The sequence below is a fragment of the Enoplosus armatus genome, chromosome 22, assembly GCF_043641665.1.
Source record: "Enoplosus armatus isolate fEnoArm2 chromosome 22, fEnoArm2.hap1, whole genome shotgun sequence".
Lineage (NCBI taxonomy): Eukaryota > Metazoa > Chordata > Actinopteri > Centrarchiformes > Enoplosidae > Enoplosus > Enoplosus armatus.
The window spans coordinates 14,358,770-14,380,290 of NC_092201.1; the positions used below are offsets into that span (position 1 = coordinate 14,358,770).

General features: G+C 47.3%; 1 protein-coding gene across 1 annotated transcript; it reads right to left on the reverse strand.

Moving 5' to 3' along the window:
• Nucleotides 1-114: 114 nt before the first annotated feature.
• Nucleotides 115-21,428, reverse strand: gas2l3 (growth arrest-specific 2 like 3). The gene is made up of 9 exons (XM_070929165.1): nt 21,411-21,428; nt 12,000-12,055; nt 6,686-6,872; nt 5,615-5,733; nt 4,836-4,977; nt 3,479-3,542; nt 3,253-3,394; nt 2,264-2,368; nt 115-1,482 (listed from the first exon to the last, which is right to left on the reverse strand). Exons 2-9 carry the CDS (start codon nt 12,021-12,023, stop codon nt 115-117), a joined length of 2,151 nt encoding a protein of 716 aa, XP_070785266.1. The 5' UTR covers nt 12,024-12,055; nt 21,411-21,428.
• Between the last annotated feature and the right edge of the window lie 93 nt (nt 21,429-21,521).

Consider the following 21,521-nt stretch of genomic DNA (forward strand, 5'->3'; position numbering starts at 1 on the left):
ATATATGAGAAGCTTTTCGTGACTAGTGATTAGTGACAAGATTCATTTGTCTGAGATCCAACAAGTGCTGGTTTGAGATAAGAAGCCGTGTGTGAACCAGCCTGACCGTCCCCGTTACGTCTTCAGCCTCCTCCTACTGTTCATTTCAAAATAAGGGTCCTCGCGTTTGCCCTTGCATTGTGGGATCTTCTTGCCGGGCTCGGTCTTAACAGCTTTGACATTGGGGCTGGTTTTCAGCGGGGCCAGGGCTTGTCCCGGAGACGCTTCGGGTTTTAGAGTCGACTTCCCGTTGAAGGGGCTCGCGGCGGCTGCTTGCTTTCGCCCCGTTCTCTGTGCTGCGGCTGGTGTCTTCTGGTTGGCTTTGCTGGCGGGAGAAGGGCCGGTGTTGTCCCCCGGTACCCGCCCGGGGACAGCAGCGGCACCGTGTGGGGGGGCGGCGGCTGCCTTGGTCGGGGCCGGCCCCTTAGCTTTGGCTGTGACCTCTTTGTTCTTCGGCAGGGAGAAGGCGGGTTTTGGCAGCCCTGGGGAGGCTGTCCGGGAGCTGGGGGTGGGGGTCCGGGTTTGGGAAGTTGTCGTCGCTGCTCTTGGCGTTGGCGTCACTGCGGCTCTTGTGGCCGTCCGTGCCCGCCTGGCGGCCTCTAGACGGAGGCGCGAGGCCGGGGAGCCGGGACGGCGCTGTGCAAGGCGGGAGCGCTGGCTGGCACCGGTTGGGGGCCGGGCATCTTTAGGGGCGGGTGCCCGTACTGGTGCAGTGACGGGTCGAGGCACAGAGGCGGCGGTGGGGGAGGAGCAGGGGCTGGAGGGTTTGGGGCACTTGGAAGACGGTTCAGGGCAGACGGGGCTCCTGGGCTGAGAGGCGGCGCCACGTGGAGACGGCCTGAGCTTCAGTTTGGAGGCAGGGCTTGGATCTGCGGGGGCAGGTGATGGAGCCGAGGATGGAGTCAGAGCTCTGCGATGCATCTGCCCCGGGCTGGGGGACTGTTTGGAGGAACTTCCCACAGGTGTGGAGGGCAGAGAGGAGGAACCTTTGGTGGTGATGGGCAGGGGCAGCTGGGTGGGCTTCCTGGGGGAAGACGGTGTCCCCTGGAGGTTCTTCTTGGGTGCAGCTGCAGCGCCTTTTCTGGGTAACGTGGGCGTGCAGACCGGGGAGGCGGTGTAGGACCGACACGTCTGACCTGCGGCGGTCACAGACACCGGCTTACAGGCCGAGCCGGAGGAAGAGGAAGAGGTGGAGGAGGAAGAGGAGGATGAGGAGGAGATGAGGTTGTTGACGGCGGCGAGGGGGTCCATGTCAGGAGGAGGGGGTGGAGCTGCGTTGCCATGGTGACCTCCCAGGCCGGGGGGGCCTTTCTGAAACGCCAGGATCTTCTGCTCCAGAGTGGTGAACTGCAGCACTCGCAGGGGGTCGTACTTCGTCAGGAAGCCGCGCAGCGTGTCCCAGCCGCCGCCGACACGCACCATCACATGTTTACCATGAAGCATCTGTGGAGGGAAGGAAGTCATCGGGTAAGACGGGTTTCTCCTCACGAAATCAAGAAAACTACATTTGGCTTGGTGTAAAAAAAAAAAAAAAAAAAAACAACAAAAAAAGAAAATCACAGATCTTTGTAGACAGTCAAAAATCAACAGTGACACGTTCCCTGAAGTTCCCAAAATAGCTGCTGAGGAGCTATAAATGAGCCGCTCTGTCCCGAGACTAATTATGATGTAATCGCCTAACGCAATCCACCGCTGTTGGGTAACAAGCTTACATGTGTCCAATCAGAGATCACACACACACACACACTACCACACGCTTTTAATAGGATATAAAACACACTTACTGTACTGCAGAACTGGTAAAAGTGCACCAGTGCCAATTTAAAAACAGACTCAATGACAATGTGCTCTGCTTTATGCATCACACACACTGACGGCTGCAATTTGTTATTGTCCGATTAACTTGCTGGAGCTGCTGCCGAGGCTGCTCCTCAACCACTTTTCTATGGTCTCGACATTTGGATCTCCTTTTTCTGGACTTCAAGGATTTCTGCTGGACTGGATTCTAGACTTCCTTCTACAGTCTATATATATTAGTAGGAGCGCCTCCTCAGAATAATAGACCCTGACTTGAAATTTCAAAAAAGCTGTGACACAAACGAGCTGCTACTTCTGAATGGGACAACTTAGTGACTCTCTGGATTGTCTGGATTACTATCGTGAAGTGAGCCAAGTCTGCTACCACTGCAGTGTGTGTGTGTGTGTGTGTGTTCAGAGCACTCACCCGAATAAAGAGGGTCTTGTCTCCCAGTCTGTAGCGTCCCTCAGACAGGTACTCAATGGAAACTCTGTTGGAGCAGTTGCAGGGTGGGTCGTCCATGCCGTGCTCCTACAAGGGACAATAGAGGACCATCATAAGGCGGCCATATTGGAGGTCTCATTGGCAGCAATTATTGGATTCTATTATTCTATTATTTTATAACATTTACAGTTGGAAGGTCATTCAGTGACGCCTTTGGTTGGCTGGGAAACAAAGCAATACATTTAAGGGCCTCCCTTTCGACAGCATTTGCTCTAAGCTGCATATTTGAATGTGTAAAAGGAAAATGCATTCAGGAACATACTAGCTTTTATCCAAACTGCCTTCCACTTCAATGAGTGCAGTTATTTTTAGCCCAGCTGTCTCCTCTGGGAATAAAATCCCCAACGCTCGTTTTACCCGCCGAACTGGACGGAGGCACAAACGCCCCGAACACCGACACTGCTGGAATCACGATGTCAGTCAGACATGATTTAGAACCAGAGGTTAAAAGAGGTATTTACAGCTGTTACAGCGAGCTGACGTCACATATCTGTAGCCTGGGGGGGTCACGTGTGACGGCGAGTCACATCACAGGGCGCCCGGCAGAGTGTCACATGGTCGGCTGGGATGCGTCATACCCTGTGGGGCGCCGATGAAGCGGCGGGAGTCTTGGCTCGGCTTCAACTGGGTCGCACATGTACCACCTATGTGACGGTAACGTGATCAGCCGAAGCCCTTTACATCTTTGAGTTGGGGGGGGGGGGGGGGGGGCAGTAATCGCCATCGTCTAGACTGATGTTAGATGACAGCTCACCGATATTACAAATGTTTGGGGGGCAGTAACGTGACCTGCTGAAGGAGGGGAAGGCCATTCCCGCGCCACACTTCCTGCCTCATGTTCCGTCTGCTGCTTAAAAACAGCCCGCCGTTCATTTCCTGTGCACATTGTCAAGCTGTCAGTCGGGACTCACCCCCGGCTGGTAGAGGCCGCCGTGCTGGCAGCACACGCTGAAGGTCTTGACGGCCGGAGGCGGCTCCTCTGTCATCAGCAGAGTCTCCTCCAGCTCGATCTCCTTCTCCAGCTTCACCAGCACCGGAGGCTCCACGCCGTACCTGAGAAATGCACCCAAGTCAATACACGTGCACCTCTGGCACCACCAAACCAATCTTCTTCTTCTTCTGTGTTCAAGGACTTACTTGGAGACGATGCGGCCGATCTCCAGCAGACAGAGGCAAACCTGTCGGGGCTCCTTGTGCAGAACTGAGGCAGAAAAACACAACAATTAACAGACTATTATTATCAAATAATGTGAAGAAGCGGCTGCCACGTCTGCTTCCTTCAGAGAGACCGAACAGGCCGGCAGAGACGAGGGATGAGCGATGACTAAATTCACGTGTCGCATTCCAAAACGTGACATTATGGGCACATAACATGAAGTGAATTCTTCCCTGAGGGGGTTGTTGTTGTGAATGATGCAGAAGAGCACAGAGGTTTGGTGGTGGAGAGCACAACTTTAAAGTCAACAGTATATTGCAGAATTACAGAACCTGTGTTTCCATTCTTGGAACAGGAGACTTCAAGGCTTTCTTTCTCCAATCCAAGTTTCTTTTTGGAGAGCCATTACTAGTAATGAAGTGATCCCCCATACAGAGTACTCACGGTGATTGCTCTCCACGGAAGATCCTATTAAACCATTAAGAAGTAAGGCTTAAACAACAGAGCTCTATTAGGAGCTTACAACCACAGTCCGTTTTACACGTTAACACCCTGCATATGAAGCCAGGTGATAGTTCTCAGTTCTTTCTACCCATCTTTGACGTTTTCTGCCAGCTGGTCCATCTTCTCCTCTTATTTCACCCCAGCACTACAAACAGTTAAGTGTTCAAAATCACATGCATGGATTAGGTGCAGCTAGATCTACATCCTAGCAAATATTAAAAAGAACTCCTGAAGTAGGCCCCAGAAGGTCTCAACTTCCTTTTGGCCCAATTCTAAAACTGTCTTGGATGCTCGCTAAAGAAATAAAAGCTTCAGAGGAAAAATAGGAGGAGTCTTCTTTTCCCCCCCAGTAGGTAGACAGTGGCCAGGCACATGCAGGAAAAATCATCATGTATCATTTCCAAAGTTTTCATACTCAAAAGCATGACTGAGGTAAGACAGGTATGAGGACAGTTATTCTTTGGACGCTTTGTTGCATTTCGATCACCGGGATAAAAGATTTTTTCCAGACGGTTAAGGTGACATTTCTGCTTGGATAAACACAACCTGTACTTGCTGCCCTCATTGCTAGGAGTCTTTATCTGGTTGTCTAAGAGCACCAGAAGCCGCACTTTAATACCTTACAAGATTCCTATCTACATAACCAGGAGAGGGCTGCCACGTCATATCAGCCAAAAACAGTGTTCTTGTTTGCAAAGACTGGATGGGTCAGATTTACTCAGACACAGGTTTGCATTTTAGATGGCTGGAATTTAAGAAATACGGACAGGAAGGATTTCCTCCAGAACAGGTGAAAAAGGCTATAGCTTCTGTGGGTGCTGCGGCAGCTCTTACCGAGGCCCTCCGACTCAAACAGGTAGGTCTCCTCGACGCCGATGTGGCGACACCAGGCCAGGAAGTTGGCGGTGTTGTCACGAGCGAAGAAGGAACCCGGAGAGGCGTCCCGCTTACACGCAACCTTCCTCGTGGGGAACAGCTGTCGGGGGGGAAAAATAAACTGCGGTTAGATCGAACAACACATTTACACGCAGCCTTGTCTTCCTCCCCCACCTCAGAGATGTCAAGAGTTTCACTTCCCAACAACTCTCAATACGTTCTGTTCGCTCAGAACGTATTGAGAGAAGTTTTGCTGCTAGCATAAGACATCTGGCACATTTTGATGAATAAACCACAGAGGTTCACATAGAATGAGGGAGGATCTGCGCTCTTAACTTGTACAGCAGGCAAACTGAAGGAATTTCATGTATGCTAAGAGTAATTTTAAAACGGTTTTCCAGCAAGTTGTTATCATTCCTACGTACAGTAGAAGCTATCATGATATTGTGGCAATGAGTTTTTTCTATCCCTCTGGCTGCGTGCGCATGCTTAATTTTAAATGGGAAGCCCGTCTATCAGCTCTGGCAGAGAAACATCTCAGAACAAAAGGAAAAAAAAAAAACTGTCAAAACATTGTAGCAAGAGGCAAAACCTGAACCCGACAGCTCCTAAGACTTAACAGAAAACTGAACTTCAAACCTGCAGAGCTCTGTCCAAAACTTCCCCCCATGCGTCAGCATGAAAGCTGCCCTTCGGACAGTCGTCCCAGTTATTTTCATCGCTGCTGTCTGACTCACCTTGCAGAGAGCGGAGGGGCAGCTCTGGGCGATCTTAGTCTGCAGCACGCCGATAAGCTGGCAGAGCTTCACGCCGTTATTCAGCTCCTCCATGAAGAACTCCGCTCTCACCTCCTCTCCTGGAGAAAGTGAGAGTGAAAAGACAGAATAAAATGTACAGCACAATGCAAACTATCATCTGCAAAAGCCCTTCATCAAGATTCCTCCCGCTTCTTTGAACTTTTCCAGGTCAAAACCACATCTCCAGCGCAAAATAAAGACAATTACAACAAAGACTTAATAGAAAATTCCTCTTGACTCTATAAGCAGTCCTCAAGGACTTATGGTGCTCCCGCGACCCCTCATTGTAACTCGCTGCTCTAGGAATCTCAACAAAAGGCCAAGTGAACTGAATTTACAAATCCACAAAAGCCATAACACTAAGTGACAAAGATTGCTCCACAAAAGTTTATTTGTTCACACGACAACGTAGCCGAGCCTCGAGGCTTGAAACTTTATCTGCTGAGAATCTGCCACCCCCCCCCCCCTCGGGATTGAAGATCAGATCGGTCAAATTGGTTTAAAAGTTTAAAAATGTGGGATACGGGTCATCGCGATCACCAATAACTCATGTAGAGCGTTTAGTGCCTGCCCACATTCCTCCTGGGAAAAACTGTCTGCTTCTAAAAGAAAAAAAAAAAAAACGGTTTCACCAGTCAACAATAGAGTCAGTTTCCAGTCAGCTTCAGTTTCCTGGCTGCTTCCATTGTATGGTAAGGGACAATGCATGTCAGTATAATGGCAGGGACGGATGAAATGAGGGATTTTGTTCCACTCCTGTTTCTGTGGTTTGCTTAGGCCCGGTTGGAAATAGCAACATCCAAATCCATTTACATGGGAGGCCCGTGTCAATTGTGCTTCTGTATTTTCCTAGCCTCGAGGGGCAAACTGTTAGCATGCAACTGCCCGCCCTTGATTCACACATGCACAGGTTTGGACACAATGCTTGTATGTATCCATGTAACTACGCTGCAGTAAAATATAACATGATATACAGTCAGAGGGGCCAAAAAGACTTAAAGCAGCACTTACCCAGCATGCCGGTGAGCCAGATGGCCAGATCCTCCTGCATGGGCACCAGGGTGGCCTCATGTCGCACCGCCAGCCACTGGTCATACTGGAAGACGTCCGCGAGACCGGGGCCGTGCCGCTGTGCTAGCGGGCTGCGGGGGCTCCTGGGGCTCAGCAACGGCGCATCAAATTTCTCGCCGAACCATACCTGGAGACGAGAGGAAGGGGAAAGTCAAGGGAGGATTAAACGGCGGATGTCCGTCCCCGCTGACAGACGAGTTGAAGAGCGGAACTTTTGTTGACAAAATCATTCTGAACCATTTATGTATGCAACCAAAATCAAGGAGGTGTCACAGGAAAAATAGCAGCAGCCACAAAGATCTCTGATGAAATTAATAAGGTCTACATCATCTCCTTGTACGACTCAAGGGATTAGAAACAGAAACCCTGGCAGAATGTTATAACAGATTAGTGTGGCTGCCCACTTATTGGGACATCTGCCTAATCTGATCTGAGTGCTACTCTTAGCCGTGGTTTTAAGACATTCAGCTTTAAAAGAATAGTTTAGCGTTCTTGCTGAGAAGTTTGATACCAATTTTATATCTGCACACTAAACGTGAAGCTACCGTCAGCAGCCGGTTAGCAGAAACAGTTCGCTATAGGTATTGGCTGATACAATACCTAATTAATGCAATAGTGTTTGATTATGGAACTCCCTCATTCTGAGTGCTACAGGAAGTCAAGTTGGATGTTTTTAACACTTAAAAAGGAGTCGAACCTATACAGTTTTTTTGGAAACACTTTGTTCTGGATTGCTTTTTAACCCTGAATATGGGTTAGTGGTTTCTCTGTAAGCCAACGCCACAGCATAATCATACTCTGGTTACCACTCAGCCGTGCACCGGGAGACTATCAAGAGGAATTGTAGTGACCCATCCATGCAGAGAGGACGCGTCAGGGATGCCGTCACACCACACTTCACTTGTATGCCCTGCTGGAGTTTGCAGCACACATGCTGCCGATGGGCCTGACCACTGTGGTTTACTCCACGACCTCAGCTTTATCTCCAACCACCCAACACGTTTTGGTGTTTTTTTTTTCTAAACATCCATCACTGTCCACTGACAGACAACCTTACAGACGTCGCTATTTTGTTTCTTTCTTTTGTTTCAAATCCAAAAAGGAAAAACGGAGACAACTGAACGCTGTTGCACTTGACTGCTTAAATGGGCGTCTAGCGCTAGTTCACAGTCCGGGGCTCGGAGCCTGGAGCGGGCTGCTGATCCCGGCTCTTGACATTAATGTCCCATCATATCCATCTCTGTCACACCCCTCTCTCCCCTTCCCTTCTCTCTCGTACTTCAGCGATTCACTAGGTCTGTGATATGAGGAAGAGGTGGAAAAGAATCCTGTGTAGCCTCAGTGTTCTTAGTTTCACAAGCCACCATGTACATTACAGAAATCAGTATTAAGTTAAACACGCTTTTAGGGGGGGGGGGGGGGGAGAGACTGACGAAGCTTCAATTCCTCAAAAAATGCACAGAATTCCTCTTTACAAAATGGCTATGTTGTTTTATTTCTAACTTTTGAATTGTTTGCAGGCAGCAGGAGGGGTCATCTAGAAACCAGCAGCAGATGTGCGCTATGACGACTTGTGCAGACATTACATAACTCACTTCTGGATGACCCCCCCCCCTCCTCCTCTCTGTCCAGTTTGTTGTTGTTGACATCTGTTTAAGATACAGCCTTTAATCTTTGTGTCCATCACGTCATTGAACAATAAATGGGACATCGTCTCCTCCGGGCGTAATGGATTACTGTGCTTAAAACAAGGGCGAGTCTTGTTGAGGCCTTGAATCCTGTTCATCATGCTTGTTCGGCCTACAGACAGGAAACCTTCTGGCCAGTCGAACAGAGAGGCCGTTATACAGTAACGCACTTCTGCTGATACTCTGAGCTTCCCTGAGCAACACCGCTAAGGATACGTCAGCGAAGCATTGGCTCAAGTAGATACGGAATGTTTGTGGCACAATATCAAATGGACGACAGTGTTTTTTTCCTTTTGGTTCCACACTCGTCACGGTGACCTTCGAACCCAAAAAGGGCGGGGGGTGGGAACAATTTATGTGGGACTGGGGAACACGCACATTCAAAATAATACAGGAGAAAGTGGCAAAAACACCTGATGTTCAAAACTGAAGAAGGTTACCTCACTTCAAAAAGGGATGAACTGACACACACACACACACACACACACACACACACACACACACACACACACACACACACACACACACACACACACACACACACACACACACACACACACACACACACATATTACATAACACAGTTCAGAGGGGCAGGCTGCATGCGACGCTCTGCAGGGTCACAACAACATATGTGCGTTTCTCGACATGCAGCCAATTAGAAAAGAAGGCAGTGTAGTGTAAGGGTTAGAAGTTACGTAAAAGACACGGTGCCGATTAGGAAAAGGCGACTGAACAGTGAGATAATCCACCTCGTACTCTGTCACCTGACCGCGTACAGGTTCACGGTGAGCGCTCAGGTTTTAAAAAGGAGACTAGTGTTGTAAAGCAGTACAGAGAAAGTTTCAGTTAATCTATTTTGCTTTCCCCCGCTTCTGTCCTCAATAGGCGCTGGAATGTGGGTTCGTAATCCTGGCGAGAAATGCAGAAAAGCAGTTTGTGCCCGCACGTTTACCATTTAGGAGTTTATCTGATGCTCTTAATCAGAGCCACTTACAGCTGGGGGGCGAGTAAACTCCCCGAAACAATAGTCAATAGAGGGAACGTCGACGGGAAAAGTGGGATGTAGCAATGTATTCCCAAAATGACCATCACGCACACATGCTTGTGCTGCCAAGCTGTTTTCATGACGGAATCACCTGCTCATTATTACAAATCCTTTTTTTCCCGCCGTACGTCAATGATTCGTGTATATGAAGCCTGTAAACAGGCATGAGAAATGAGAAACCTCACTGTCAAATGTTCAGCTACAACTTGAACTAGAAGTTACATTTTAATCAAGTTAGTTAGACACCAAAGCGCTTTCCCACTGCTTTATTAAATCTGAGGTGTTGTTTACCGTCTTTGCAATTATTTTAGCTCCACCATTTTTTTTTTTTTTTTTAAACTTCCCATGGCCTGGTTGGTGACCTTTGACCTTTCAGGATCACGACTAAACCCAGAGCTGTTTGGATTGGCCAGGCTGAACTAACGAGGTCTGGTTGCTCTTTTCAAATACTAAAAAGAACTACTTGGGGAATCTATTTGGTCACTTTCATCGCAGATATTTGTACCGCTGGGGGAACAAAAAAAGACCACGCAGCCTTGGTTTTAATGAGGAATTTTAGAAAAGCTAGCAAGGTATATTCATGGCAAAATGAGGTTATTTGAGCGCTCCAACGAAGGGAAGTCAGTGACACGTTTCTGTTGAGGTCTGTCTCTATCTCTGCTTCTGCGAACCACCCTGTTCTTCGTCTGTTCGTTACAAACAAAACACCACCAAACCTCCCTCCCACTGCGTTTAGAATAGCAAATAAAAAAAAGCTGTGCCACTTTTGTCCGCGACAGAAATCACCAAAACAAAAATATAAATGCTTCACAAGTAGTTAGGTTAATTAAAGCTGCATGTAACAATATTTTTATGTAAACAGTGGGTCAAATGACGTTATGCGTTATCTGAAAGGGGCAGCTAGTAGTGAACTCACGGAGAATGAGCCATCGACTATGCACTTCCTCGCAGCTCTACGGTGCTTTTTTTATAAAACTCAGAAACCCCTTCAAACTAAAAACAAGGATTTTGCAGCTTTGCAGAGTTTTAACCCCGCAGCAACCCAAACCTACAGACATTATATTGTACAAAAAAAAAAAGGGGTTGTGCTTTACTGTTGCATTAATAGATGTGCACATATGCTACTTATACTTCTATGAGTGCATGCATTTTCAGCATGGGTGAACAGAGCAGTCAGAGTGTGACCAGTTATCGAATGTGACTGTGCTCTACATCGGCAGTGAAGCTCCAAGCTGAGCTTCGGAAGTAGCTGCAGCGTTTCGGTCTCTGCAGCATCCCGACAGCCCGACATGGATCAATAACCTCACAGGGTGTCTCTGATAACACGCAATACCAGAAATAAATAATCCATTTTCTTCCGTTTTCTGCAAACACACATGAATTAACTAAATATGTCCACACCGTGACAGAATTATGAGAGAGACCGTTTCCTTGCGTTTGCTCTATGTGTTTTGTAGAGATGCCAATTTGGTACTGAATGAAAATGAGACACACTTCTATAAAAACAAGTTCAAACTGAAAAGAAAAGAACAATTCACCAGGAGTTGTTCTCGAAGGGTTATTCATTTGTATGCGAAGTACTCTTGCCTACGTTTTAGACAAAGCAACAATGATTGAATGTAAGGCATCCTACAGAGATAATGCACCACATAAACCAATCTAAATATCTGCTGGTACAGTTGATCTGATGCGTCTGAAGCTAGGGCATCCAGTTCACCAGCAACTCTGGGGAGGCTCTTCACAGCCTCGTCAACACATGATCAGTCTGAGAGGTTTCCTGCCACATGTTATGTGCACAGCAGTGGGATACGTGTTTTGCATATCCACAGTCCAAGATGGGTGGGGAGAGCCGGGACTTTTCCCGAGCCAGATGACAAAGAAAAGCCCTTCTCAACGAGATGCTGCCAATCTGTAACACGAGACGTTTGTTGTTTCGGGTTTGGGGATGGCTGACACTTCGTTGCTGGGAGGGGAAGGGGAAAAAGTGTTGCACATTCCGCCCACTCCCACGAAAAAATGTGGGGAGAAACTCCTCGGAACGTCAGACATGCATAACAACAACAAGACGGCATGCTGTAACACAGGTGGGCTCGCCACAGCTGTCGAGTGGGAGACAGATGTCTGCTGTTCTTTATTTAATCTGAATAACTTGAGCACAGTCGGGGGAACTTCTTCCCCAATTTGGCACACAGATAGTCTTGGTGACTCACTGCTTGGACACTAAGAATGGGACCAAAAGACTGTGCTATAATAAGTACTCAAAGTCAAGTTCAGCACTATTGCAATTTGAATTTGAGATTTGAAACTAAATAGTTCTGGTCCAAAATGTCCACAGGACCAGAGAAAGACGGTGAAGCTAGCCACCAATTTTGAAAACTAACCAATATCAACCAAACAAAGTCATCAATCCAGCCAAAATTCAAACCTGCACCACTTTCAATGATGGACTGAAGGACTAAATGTCCCCTCTGGCCAATCACAACAACACCTAATCCTATCTAGATGGCAATGAGCCTACCTGGATTCCAGTCTGGACAGCCATGACTGCGATCGCAGAGGATTCACTTCTTCATTCTGTGGAGAGATAAGACAGAGAAACTGGTGAGAAAGAGATATCAAAATGTCAGTCATGTTGCAGTTCAGAGAGCGAGAGAGCGAGAGCGAGAGCGAGAGAGAGAGAGAGAGAATATGGAAGTTCAGATGGTCGCCTCCGGATATCTGAAAAGTGCTTATCAAGATGCTCTTGGTATCTGATTATGGGCTCGTCAGGCAATTTTAACCAGACAGTTCGAAATTTAAAAGAAACATCTTTGTTTGCTTTCTTGCCACATTTCATAAATGTGTGTTTATATTATAATGCATGTGCAGATTTCAGACAACGTATTTATTGAAAACTCAACTGCGATGAGTGTAAAGTTAGGTCAGTAAGAGATTCATGATGCTGGCAACTAAATATATTTTGTTTATCGTGCAGCTATACACTGGAGCCTTCTGACTCCTGGGACAAGAGACAGACACGAGAAAACCCTGTGAATGACCTGCAGGCTTAAATGGTTCCACGCGGCAACTTTTAAGCTTCATTCAGGACAGACCCCGATTATCCCATCAAGTCCATTCAGTCTTTTAAACTAAATTCAGACATGTGGCTCTCCCATCTACAGTAAGTATCTGCCCTCACAGTCATAGTGATTGCTCTGCAAAAAGCCTCAGCTATCAGCAGAGAAGACCGTCATTACAGTTTTCCCCCCAATTCACTGTGTAATGAGTGTGTGATCTTATCTACAAGACACAAATTCAAAATTTTGCAGGGTGTCCTGCTGAATCGGCTGGGAAAGTTGAATACCGTGCAGCTATTTTGCCCTGAGTGGTGGTAAAGTATCAATGGAGGGAACGTAACAGAGGGAAGTTTAACAGGATATAAGCCGCGAACGGCCCTCTGGGTAAAAACCAGCTGGGATGTTGTTGTTTTTACTGGACACAGTGAGTTTTAGTGGATCAGACTTTCTCACGAGGAAGTGATGGGGTTAGTCTGAGTGCTCCTCTCTGCCCTTTCCCACACAGGATGTGAAGGATTACCCTGACGCTCAACTGTCCCCGAGGGTGTGCGTTTGACAAAGAGAGGCAGTGTGGGTGGAGGGGGGGGAGAAAGCAATCACAAGCACGTAGATCCTAATAACACTGATAATTTGGTCAACACAGCTGAGGCAACAGTCCCCAACCACCACCACTCCACCCCCCATCCTCCTCGGACACATAAATATCACCTCGTATAACCTAACCTAATTCTACACCAAAACGGGTTTGTGAAACTTCTAGATGTACAGTGTTTTCCACTGATGTCATCATGCACGGTGATTAAATGGGTATGAGAAAACAAAAAAAACAACAACTCATAATTTCTCCATAACCACAGATACAAAATCACATCCTCAGTTGTTCATCAAAGGCCTGCCTGAGAGTGCTGCGTCCAGTCATCCGACACCAAAACTGCAGATCAGGGATCAGCGGCCAAGGACGGGACGGGACAGGAAGGATGACAACACAAGACTACCTACCTCTGAACAAAAACAGTACGGTGCTGATGGAGAAAACTGCGCCTAACTACTCCGATCGGCCTCAAAAGCACATCCTCGTCAATGCCGAGCCAAAACACCCTGCGCTGCGCTCAGTGCTGTCCAGCCAGAGCGGCTCCTGCCTCTGTGCTTCCACGAGTGAGCAGGGAAGCAGAGGCAGCGAGAGAATGACAGGGAGGGAGGATGGATGGGAGGAGGAGGAGGTGCAAAAGGAGAGCCCTGACTAATGAAGTGGCTACGCTTCGCTAAGCCCTGACCCCCCCCCCCCCCCCCCCCCCGCCCTGCTTCCCCCCCCAAACAATCCTGTCACGGCGGGACCCTCTCACAAAGCCTCCATTGTTTTGTTAGCCTGCCACCCTCCCCACCACACACACACACACACACACACACACACACACACACACACACACACACACACACACACACACACACACACACACACACACACACACACACACACACACACACACACACACACACACACACACACACACACACACACACACACACACACACACACACACACACACACACACACACACCTCCTTCTCATCTCCAAGCCAGCAGCCAAACCAGGAACTCCCCAACCAGGAAGCGATGAAATGGAATGAGATGGGATAGGGGAGGTGAGGTAGGTGTGTGTGGGGGGGGTGGGTTACCTCAACTTCCTTTTCATCCCCCACCTCCCTCTAGTCCCACCAGAGCACTCCCCCAACCTCCCAAACCAGCACTCAGCAGAGAGTTTGGGGTGGGAAGCAGGAAAGCAGTAAGTGCAGAGCTCGTCGCTCTGGTGTTTCTTGAAGGTTGTCGATGAAGTTATCAAGAGAGATGACACCAGTGTCCATGTGGAAGTGTTCAGCAAAGAACAGAACACATGACGTCATACAATTGACTCAAGATGCACAGATGTTGGTTTTCCACAGCTGCTCCAACCAGCTCCGTTTTCATGACTACAGATTCACCGTTTAAACGAAGCTGGTTGACTTCGTACACCAACCCCTCCGTCCTTGCATTCTCTCATTTTGGGAACATACTGTGTTAGATGTTAAATCCTGGGGCACAAAACTGAACACTGAGAAACATAAAAATAAGTCAAGCGTTTAAGAATAATTCCTGAATTGTAAAAAGGAAAGAGGATGGAAATATCATTGACTGGGAGAGAAAGGTCAAAGACCAACACTGAAAAGCTTGATTTGTGGCATCTCGGCCAAGCCTGACAGGATTTCAAAAGGGCCAGCCAAGTCTTTTAAAGCTATGTCCCCGAGGCTACAAAGCAGAATAAACCAGAAACAGTGATGGAACAATGACATTTAGGATTTCAGAAGAGGGAAACAAGTCCAGAATGGCTCTGCTTCTTTTCAGCACGCAGGCGTTCGTGAGGGGTTGCACTCGACAACACAGGACAAAAGGGCAAATCTTTGGCTCTGGACTCCAGTTGTGTGCATCTGGGGGCCCAACAGAGCCTGAGAGCGCTACTCCCCACAGGGACCAAAGGCACCCACACACAGTCAAATGTCAAGCACAGAGGAGGGCGAGAGAATCGAAGCCAAAAAGGGGGGGAAGGCGAAGACAAAACATGTTTTATAGTTGTGGTAAACTTGGGAGTGGTACGCTGGAAAGGGCAGGGCTCAACACTGTGACACCGAGCACTGCCACGCACATTCCCCAGCGGTTGCTGGGAGGGAAGGACCATGCGACAATGCCGGCACTCTTCTGCCATCCATTTGTAACGTTTCCTCCGTCACCTCTCCGCTTCTGTCAGCAAAACAAGACATGGCAATTTTTGTGATTATGTTCTGAGATTTCTTTGAGGCCAAATCAGCCTCTTTGCGGACCAGCTTACATTGTTGATTGTCGAGCACATGATGATGAACATGATGTGAACAATTGTTATTTTTGCTGTGGGAATTTACAACTTTGAGAATCCCAATTCTCCATTACGATTACTCAAACAGCAGCTTTTGTTCAGGTGAGCCATTCCTATAGTTCTAAAGCCACATTAGGATTAACCGAGTAAATGAGGCACAGAAACCTGGTACACAAAAGACCCCGGTCAGGTTTGGGTTGACTGACCTGTATTTCTTGTTCCGAGTGAAATAAAATCTTTGTTGCAGGTTTTGTCTTCTCAGGAAACCTGCCATTTCCAGACTGAACGGACATAACCACTTTTTAAGATGGCGTTTCCAGCTCAGCATTGCAGTGTTTCGTATGCAAATACAGACAACGCAGTACCATTTTCAGGTATTTGATGTGGTATCTGACCTGCGGGGATGCCACATGCATTCACAACCATCTGAAAATAATAAATTGAATGAGGACGGTGTCAATTTGTCTCATCTTTGCAACCACAAAGATACATCTTCGACTGAACACTTAAAAACTGGCTGATTTGAAGGGGTGTATCGATATAAACAGACTGCTGCAACTAATTTAGCTAACTTTTCTCATTAACGGGCCTATTTTTCTCCTTTAAGTGCCCAACACACACTTCCTGCCAGGAAAAGGTGCTCAATGAATTAAAGGAATTGCCTTTGTCCCGGTACAAATGAGCGGTATAATAGACTTGGAGTCTATTAAAGGAAAGGGATCTAGTCCGAGCTTCCCTGTAGCCTGAACTAAACATGCAGTGTTTGTGAGTGTTTGTGTGTGTGTGTGTGTGTGTGTTTTGCTGAGGGTGGGGGTGAGACATCTGTCCGCATGTTTCCCCACGCAGGTCGCCTCTCTCTCTCTCTCTGGTCGCAGCTAGTAATCATTTAAGAGGATCAGCGCTATTCCAGACAGCACAGCGCCTCCACCTCCACGACGTTCCGTCATCACAACACACCAAGCACGTGGCGCACGCATGCAGCCCGCAGCGCTCAGGCGATGCATGCGAGCACCCGTGCATAAGTGCAAAAAAAGAAATGAGAACGCATTATGTAATGAGTTAAAAGTGGTATGCTCCGGCGGTGATGTCCTTTTGATTTTCCACTACATGGCATTGTGTGTGTGTGCGTGTCAGGGGAATAAAAACAGGAGTACACACGAGTAAAAAATAAATAAGTCGACCATGTGCAGTTTCAAAGGACCTCCAGAGGTTTTTGTGGATGTCGACGGTGCAACCAAAGTACACACCTGTTAAATGATTGGCTGTTTGCGTGTCACTCGTAGTTTCTTATTGCTGCTGATGAAGTGTCTATCACCGGCACATGTCATATATTTTACACCTGAGAGCTTCTCAGTTAGGATTCTACTGGACACAAGCTTATCTGAGAGGTTTTTGATGTGAAAAAGAGGCCCTATTTTTAGCCATTTAATTTGAGAACTTGAGCAGACAGAAATGGATGAGTAATATCTTTGTGTCCCCAGTACTCGCGGTGTGAAGTGGCTGCAGGCCAGCTCACGCAGCCAGTGAACCTCCTGCGCCCTTCCCCTTTCCCTGCGGTCCAAAAAGGGTTCTGCTGGACCCAACTTCCCCCCAGAGAATACCAACTCCTCCTCTATTAAACTCCTTCCTGCTGAGCCCTTTGTGTCTGGACTTAATTACCCTGTCGGTGGAGCGTTTCATTTAGAGTACGGCCTCCCCCTTTTCATTACAGATGGGGCCCGGCTGCTCTGTGTCGAAAGGGAAATTCATTCAGTTGAAGAGAATAAAAAAGTAAATACACGTCAACGGTCGGTTGTCGAACTGAGCCCAACATCTTCAAAGAAACTTTGAAGTCCCCCCCCCCCCGGCCTGTACAAGCATGCTCATCATGGTTTTCCATGGTAAAAGACTACCCCCCTTTTCAAGCAGGATTAAAACATTTCTTGGCCTCCTTCCTCTTGTCCTTGTTGGAGTGGTCTTTCCTTAGAGGTGAGACAGTGGGAGTAAAGTCCATCTTAAAGGCTTGAATGAGTGGGCGCCACCTGCCAATCCCATTTTGATTTGTTGATGCTAATCCACAGCTCACTACACGCCACCGGGTCATCGCCGGGATTTTGAAAGCCCCTCAGTGCTGATTCAGGATCAGGCTTCCTGGCAAGCTTTCTACAGCCTTGACCAGCGGAGACACCAATGCGAGCTGATTCCAGGTCAGTAAAAAAGGACAATCAGTTTGCAGCACACTGCCTCATGTGAGCTGCCACACAAGAATGTATCTTCTGTTGGACTCCAAGGACAATCATCCATGTATTTATTTATACAAAACAAACCCAAAACATGTTGGTCCACTGACTTGCCCTCTTTAAAACTTTGCTTTTCTTTATCTAACAGTATCTCTAGTGTCAGTTTTACACCCTTACAAAATATCTCAAACCCTCTTGTCCAACACACCTGTCTTTGTCTTAAAATAAATTAAAACAAAGATGCCATACTGATAAAACAAACAGGACTAGCTGAACACAACAGAGGCTACCAAACGCTATCCAGTAAGCTACATTTGGAGAACCATCTTCCTCAGATTATTGACTTTGCCTGAGAACATTACAGCCAAACCACAACAAGCCAGTTTTCTAACCAAGTTCCAACATGACACCAGCCTGTGCCAGCTGCAAAGCTACAGTTTAAACATTTTCCATTTTCAGAGTCAGCTTCCTCATTTTTTAATTCCCTCCCTACATGATGTCAGCAGTCAGTTGGCTGAGTCAATCGGCAGTGACCAACACACAGGAACGTGTGCAGCAGACCTGGCACGATGCCCACTCTCAGCCATTTCTGCTGACCACCCACCCCCACCCCCACACACACACACACACACACACACACACACACACACACACACACACAGAGACCAACCAACCACAATGACATCATTGCTTCAGTCGCAGCACAGGCGTTGAAACACCTGGACACACTCCCCCAAACCAACTTGACCGTTGATCTGCTGTTATTTTAATACGTTTTGTAACTGAAGGACATCCCATAATGAACAGAAGTGCATCACATCATGTGTTCATAAAGTTAATTAACTGGGACATGAAGCTGTTGTCAGGAGGGGGAACCAACAGTTGCAGAAACCTTTTGATTTCTTGATTTGATTTTCTTTGATTTTTTGTCAAACAACCAAAAACTGCCAGGCCGCCATAGTAGATGCCTACTACTATAATACATCAGTGTTGTTTTGTGTCACAGAGTTCTGCCAATAATCTACTTCTTCTTGTCCCGACAAATTGGGATCTACAAAGTCCAAACACACAACCCCAGCGTTGCCGTGTAACAGGCTTTTCACGGTCAGTTCAGATAAGCTTCTGTAGCCCAAAAAAACCAGCCATGTCGCTTCTTCCTAACTCTTCACAGAAGGTCAGGCCAAGGAGACATGGAAGGTCGAGGGGTCGCCGAGCTCAGCCTAATTAGCCCTGCTTGTTTGTCATATAATAATCCTGGTTAGGGTCGGGGGGGGGGGGGGGTAGGATTTAAAAAACTGGAGCACCTTTCACCTTAATCAGCCTCACCAGTGCTAAGACATGGTGGGAGAAACCACGTGCTCCCTCAGATCTTCAGACAGCAGAGACACCACCATAAAAAGAGTAGTTAAAGGATGTCTTTTCACAAAGTAACACTAAAATTCTCACATCATACAAATTTTACAGCCCTACTGTGCAACTATTTACAGTATCTAAACGCATTCACCCACAGAACAGACACACACACACACCTCCCCATGGCCCACTACCCCCCACACCCCACCATCCCCTTCCTGTAAGCTGTACCCTAAATAAATGAGGGGTAATCCAAGATTTCATTATCGTCTCCACTGTGTCCACACACGCAGCATCGCAGGCCATATGTGCCCACGTGCATTTTTAACTCATTAAGCCTTCTTTGTCTCATCTGGTGTTGTTGTTGGGTGGGTGTGTGTGTGTGTGTGTGTGTGTGTGTGTGTGTGTGTGTGTGTGTGTGTGTGTGTGTGTGTGTGTGTGTGAGAGTACCTCGGCCTTAACTTCTTTTGGGAGCCTTGGCAGGCCCAAACTGCGAGGCCTGATGCCAAAGATCAAGCAGATGGTGATTATGAAGATTGGAATTGGGGTTGCTCATTCATTCATTCATTCATTCATTGAGAGCTGTGCAGCGACAGCTTTGTCTGAAACAGAGTGACATACTGTATATCCCCGTACAGTCTAACCAGGACAACGGCATCACGGTGACAGCTTCAGTTTGACAGAGTGAACCCTGGCTCGTAAACAAACGAAGCTCATTTATTGGACAGACTTTTAGTATTGCTCCTACAAAGACGAGTCAACTTGTTGAACTTTAAACTAAATTAATGAATGCACCCACAGGATCAATCCAGCAGAGCCAGGTTTCTGGCCACCTGGCAACTAAGTCCAATATTAACTCTTCATTCAGCACAGTGTCTCAATTAATGGGGAGGGACACATTCTCTGGTGCAGCTTCACCGTGCTGTTGTGGCTTATAGTGTCACCCAGCTTTAAGTGACTTAATTTTAAAACACAGGGAGCACATTTAACTGATCACTGACAAGTCAATTTCTCACCAGCTGAGCAGGTCAAGCCAGCAGGGTCGGCCTACCCGTCAGCTGACTGGTGTTCGGATCAATACTGATGCTGGAAATGATCGAATGTGATGTTGACTGGAGACATAAAAGTGTGGTACAATAACATGTTGCGGCGATGTTTTCATGAGCAGCATGTGAGGATGAATAATAATGACACGCCAGCTCTCATTCACCCCCTTCCCTTTTCTCGAGTCATGAGTTGTAATTACATCACATTCTGTGTAATGATGTCAAGGTAAAATCCAATGACATGCACAACAAATCACAGTGGGAAAAAAATCTATTCACAGCCGTAATCACAAGCATCCCACCGCACACATCTACACACACACACACACACACACACACACACACACACACAGCCATTCAGCCAGATTATCAGGATAAAATCACTAGGCCAAGTAAAGAAATCTTGTTGTTGGGAGGACAAAAATAAAAATCACAATTAACTTGTCACCAGCGTCTCTTGCAGGAAGCACCTGCCGAGCCTTTACTTCATCCTTTTTCCTCCAACAGGAAACCCGGACTGTCACTTCATATTAATGTGTCCCTCTTTACTGTCCCGCACAATAGGTACACCAGCAGGGGAAAACATGCAGGTCAGTGTGTGCTTTGATCCCACAACAGCAGCATGCTTTGGATCCCACAGGAGAGGGAATTCCACCCTCCACCTAATGAACTCATCACAAACACAGCATTCACTTAATCCTACCATCAGCCACTGCAACCCCACATCATCATCCTGCCGCAGCTCAGCAGAGTCTCCCGGGTTAGATGTGCACCAGTAACCAACTGATGCTCCGAACATGACTGACTGGGGAGCTGTCGTTTCCCACTCAACGCAAACACGCACAGACCCTGTCAGTGTCAATTACCTGCCATTATGCAACAGCGAAATCTGCGAAGTGCAGGGCTGTAAATTGGATTAAATTGCACCCTTATCATTTAAATTCGATTGCGGCTCGTGTGAGAAGTAAAGTAACACCGTTTATTTGACACTTAAGTCGTAAACAGAACCGCAGCCTGAATGTGAAGTGAACGGCGACTGAAGGTGGACTTGAAGCTAGCTGCGTAGAGCAAGTTTTAGGGGAAACAAATACAAACAATTAGCATACTTCGTTTCAATGTTACTTAAAATACTGCGTTGTTTCTATACTCCCGGCAGCTTCTCAAGACAAGTCTATATTTTGTGAGACTTATAAAACACGCCGGCCTTCAGTTGTCCACAAGAATAACGGTATTTTCAGTCTTTTTTCTCGGGAACCATGGTCACAGCTTCCACGAGGCTCCCTCATGGATTTTGGGGAGAAACAGGAGGAAACTTTCCGATAAACTTACCCCGTCAATTCAAACTGAGGCAAAGTAAAAGCTCAGACTTACCAGCAGCACTGATGGGGGGGGGGTGGTACAGAGCGTTCAGGCAGAAAGTCCTGGCAGTTTGTGCTGATTTAACAGCACTTTTCCTTGTGGAAGTCTTGGGTTGGTACTCCA

What these genes read in the sequence shown, in the direction of transcription:
- gas2l3 (XM_070929165.1), bottom strand. Translation starts at nt 12,023, where the DNA reads ATGGCTGTCCAGACTGGAATCCAG. An exon ending in ATCGGCCGCATCGTCTCCAA is followed by an intron (nt 3,395 to 3,478) that starts GTAAGTCCTTGA and finishes TGCATTTCTCAG; the next exon opens with GTACGGCGTGGAGCCTCCGG. An exon ending in GCGGCCTCTACCAGCCGGGG is followed by an intron (nt 2,369 to 3,252) that starts GTGAGTCCCGAC and finishes TGTCCCTTGTAG; the next exon opens with GAGCACGGCATGGACGACCC.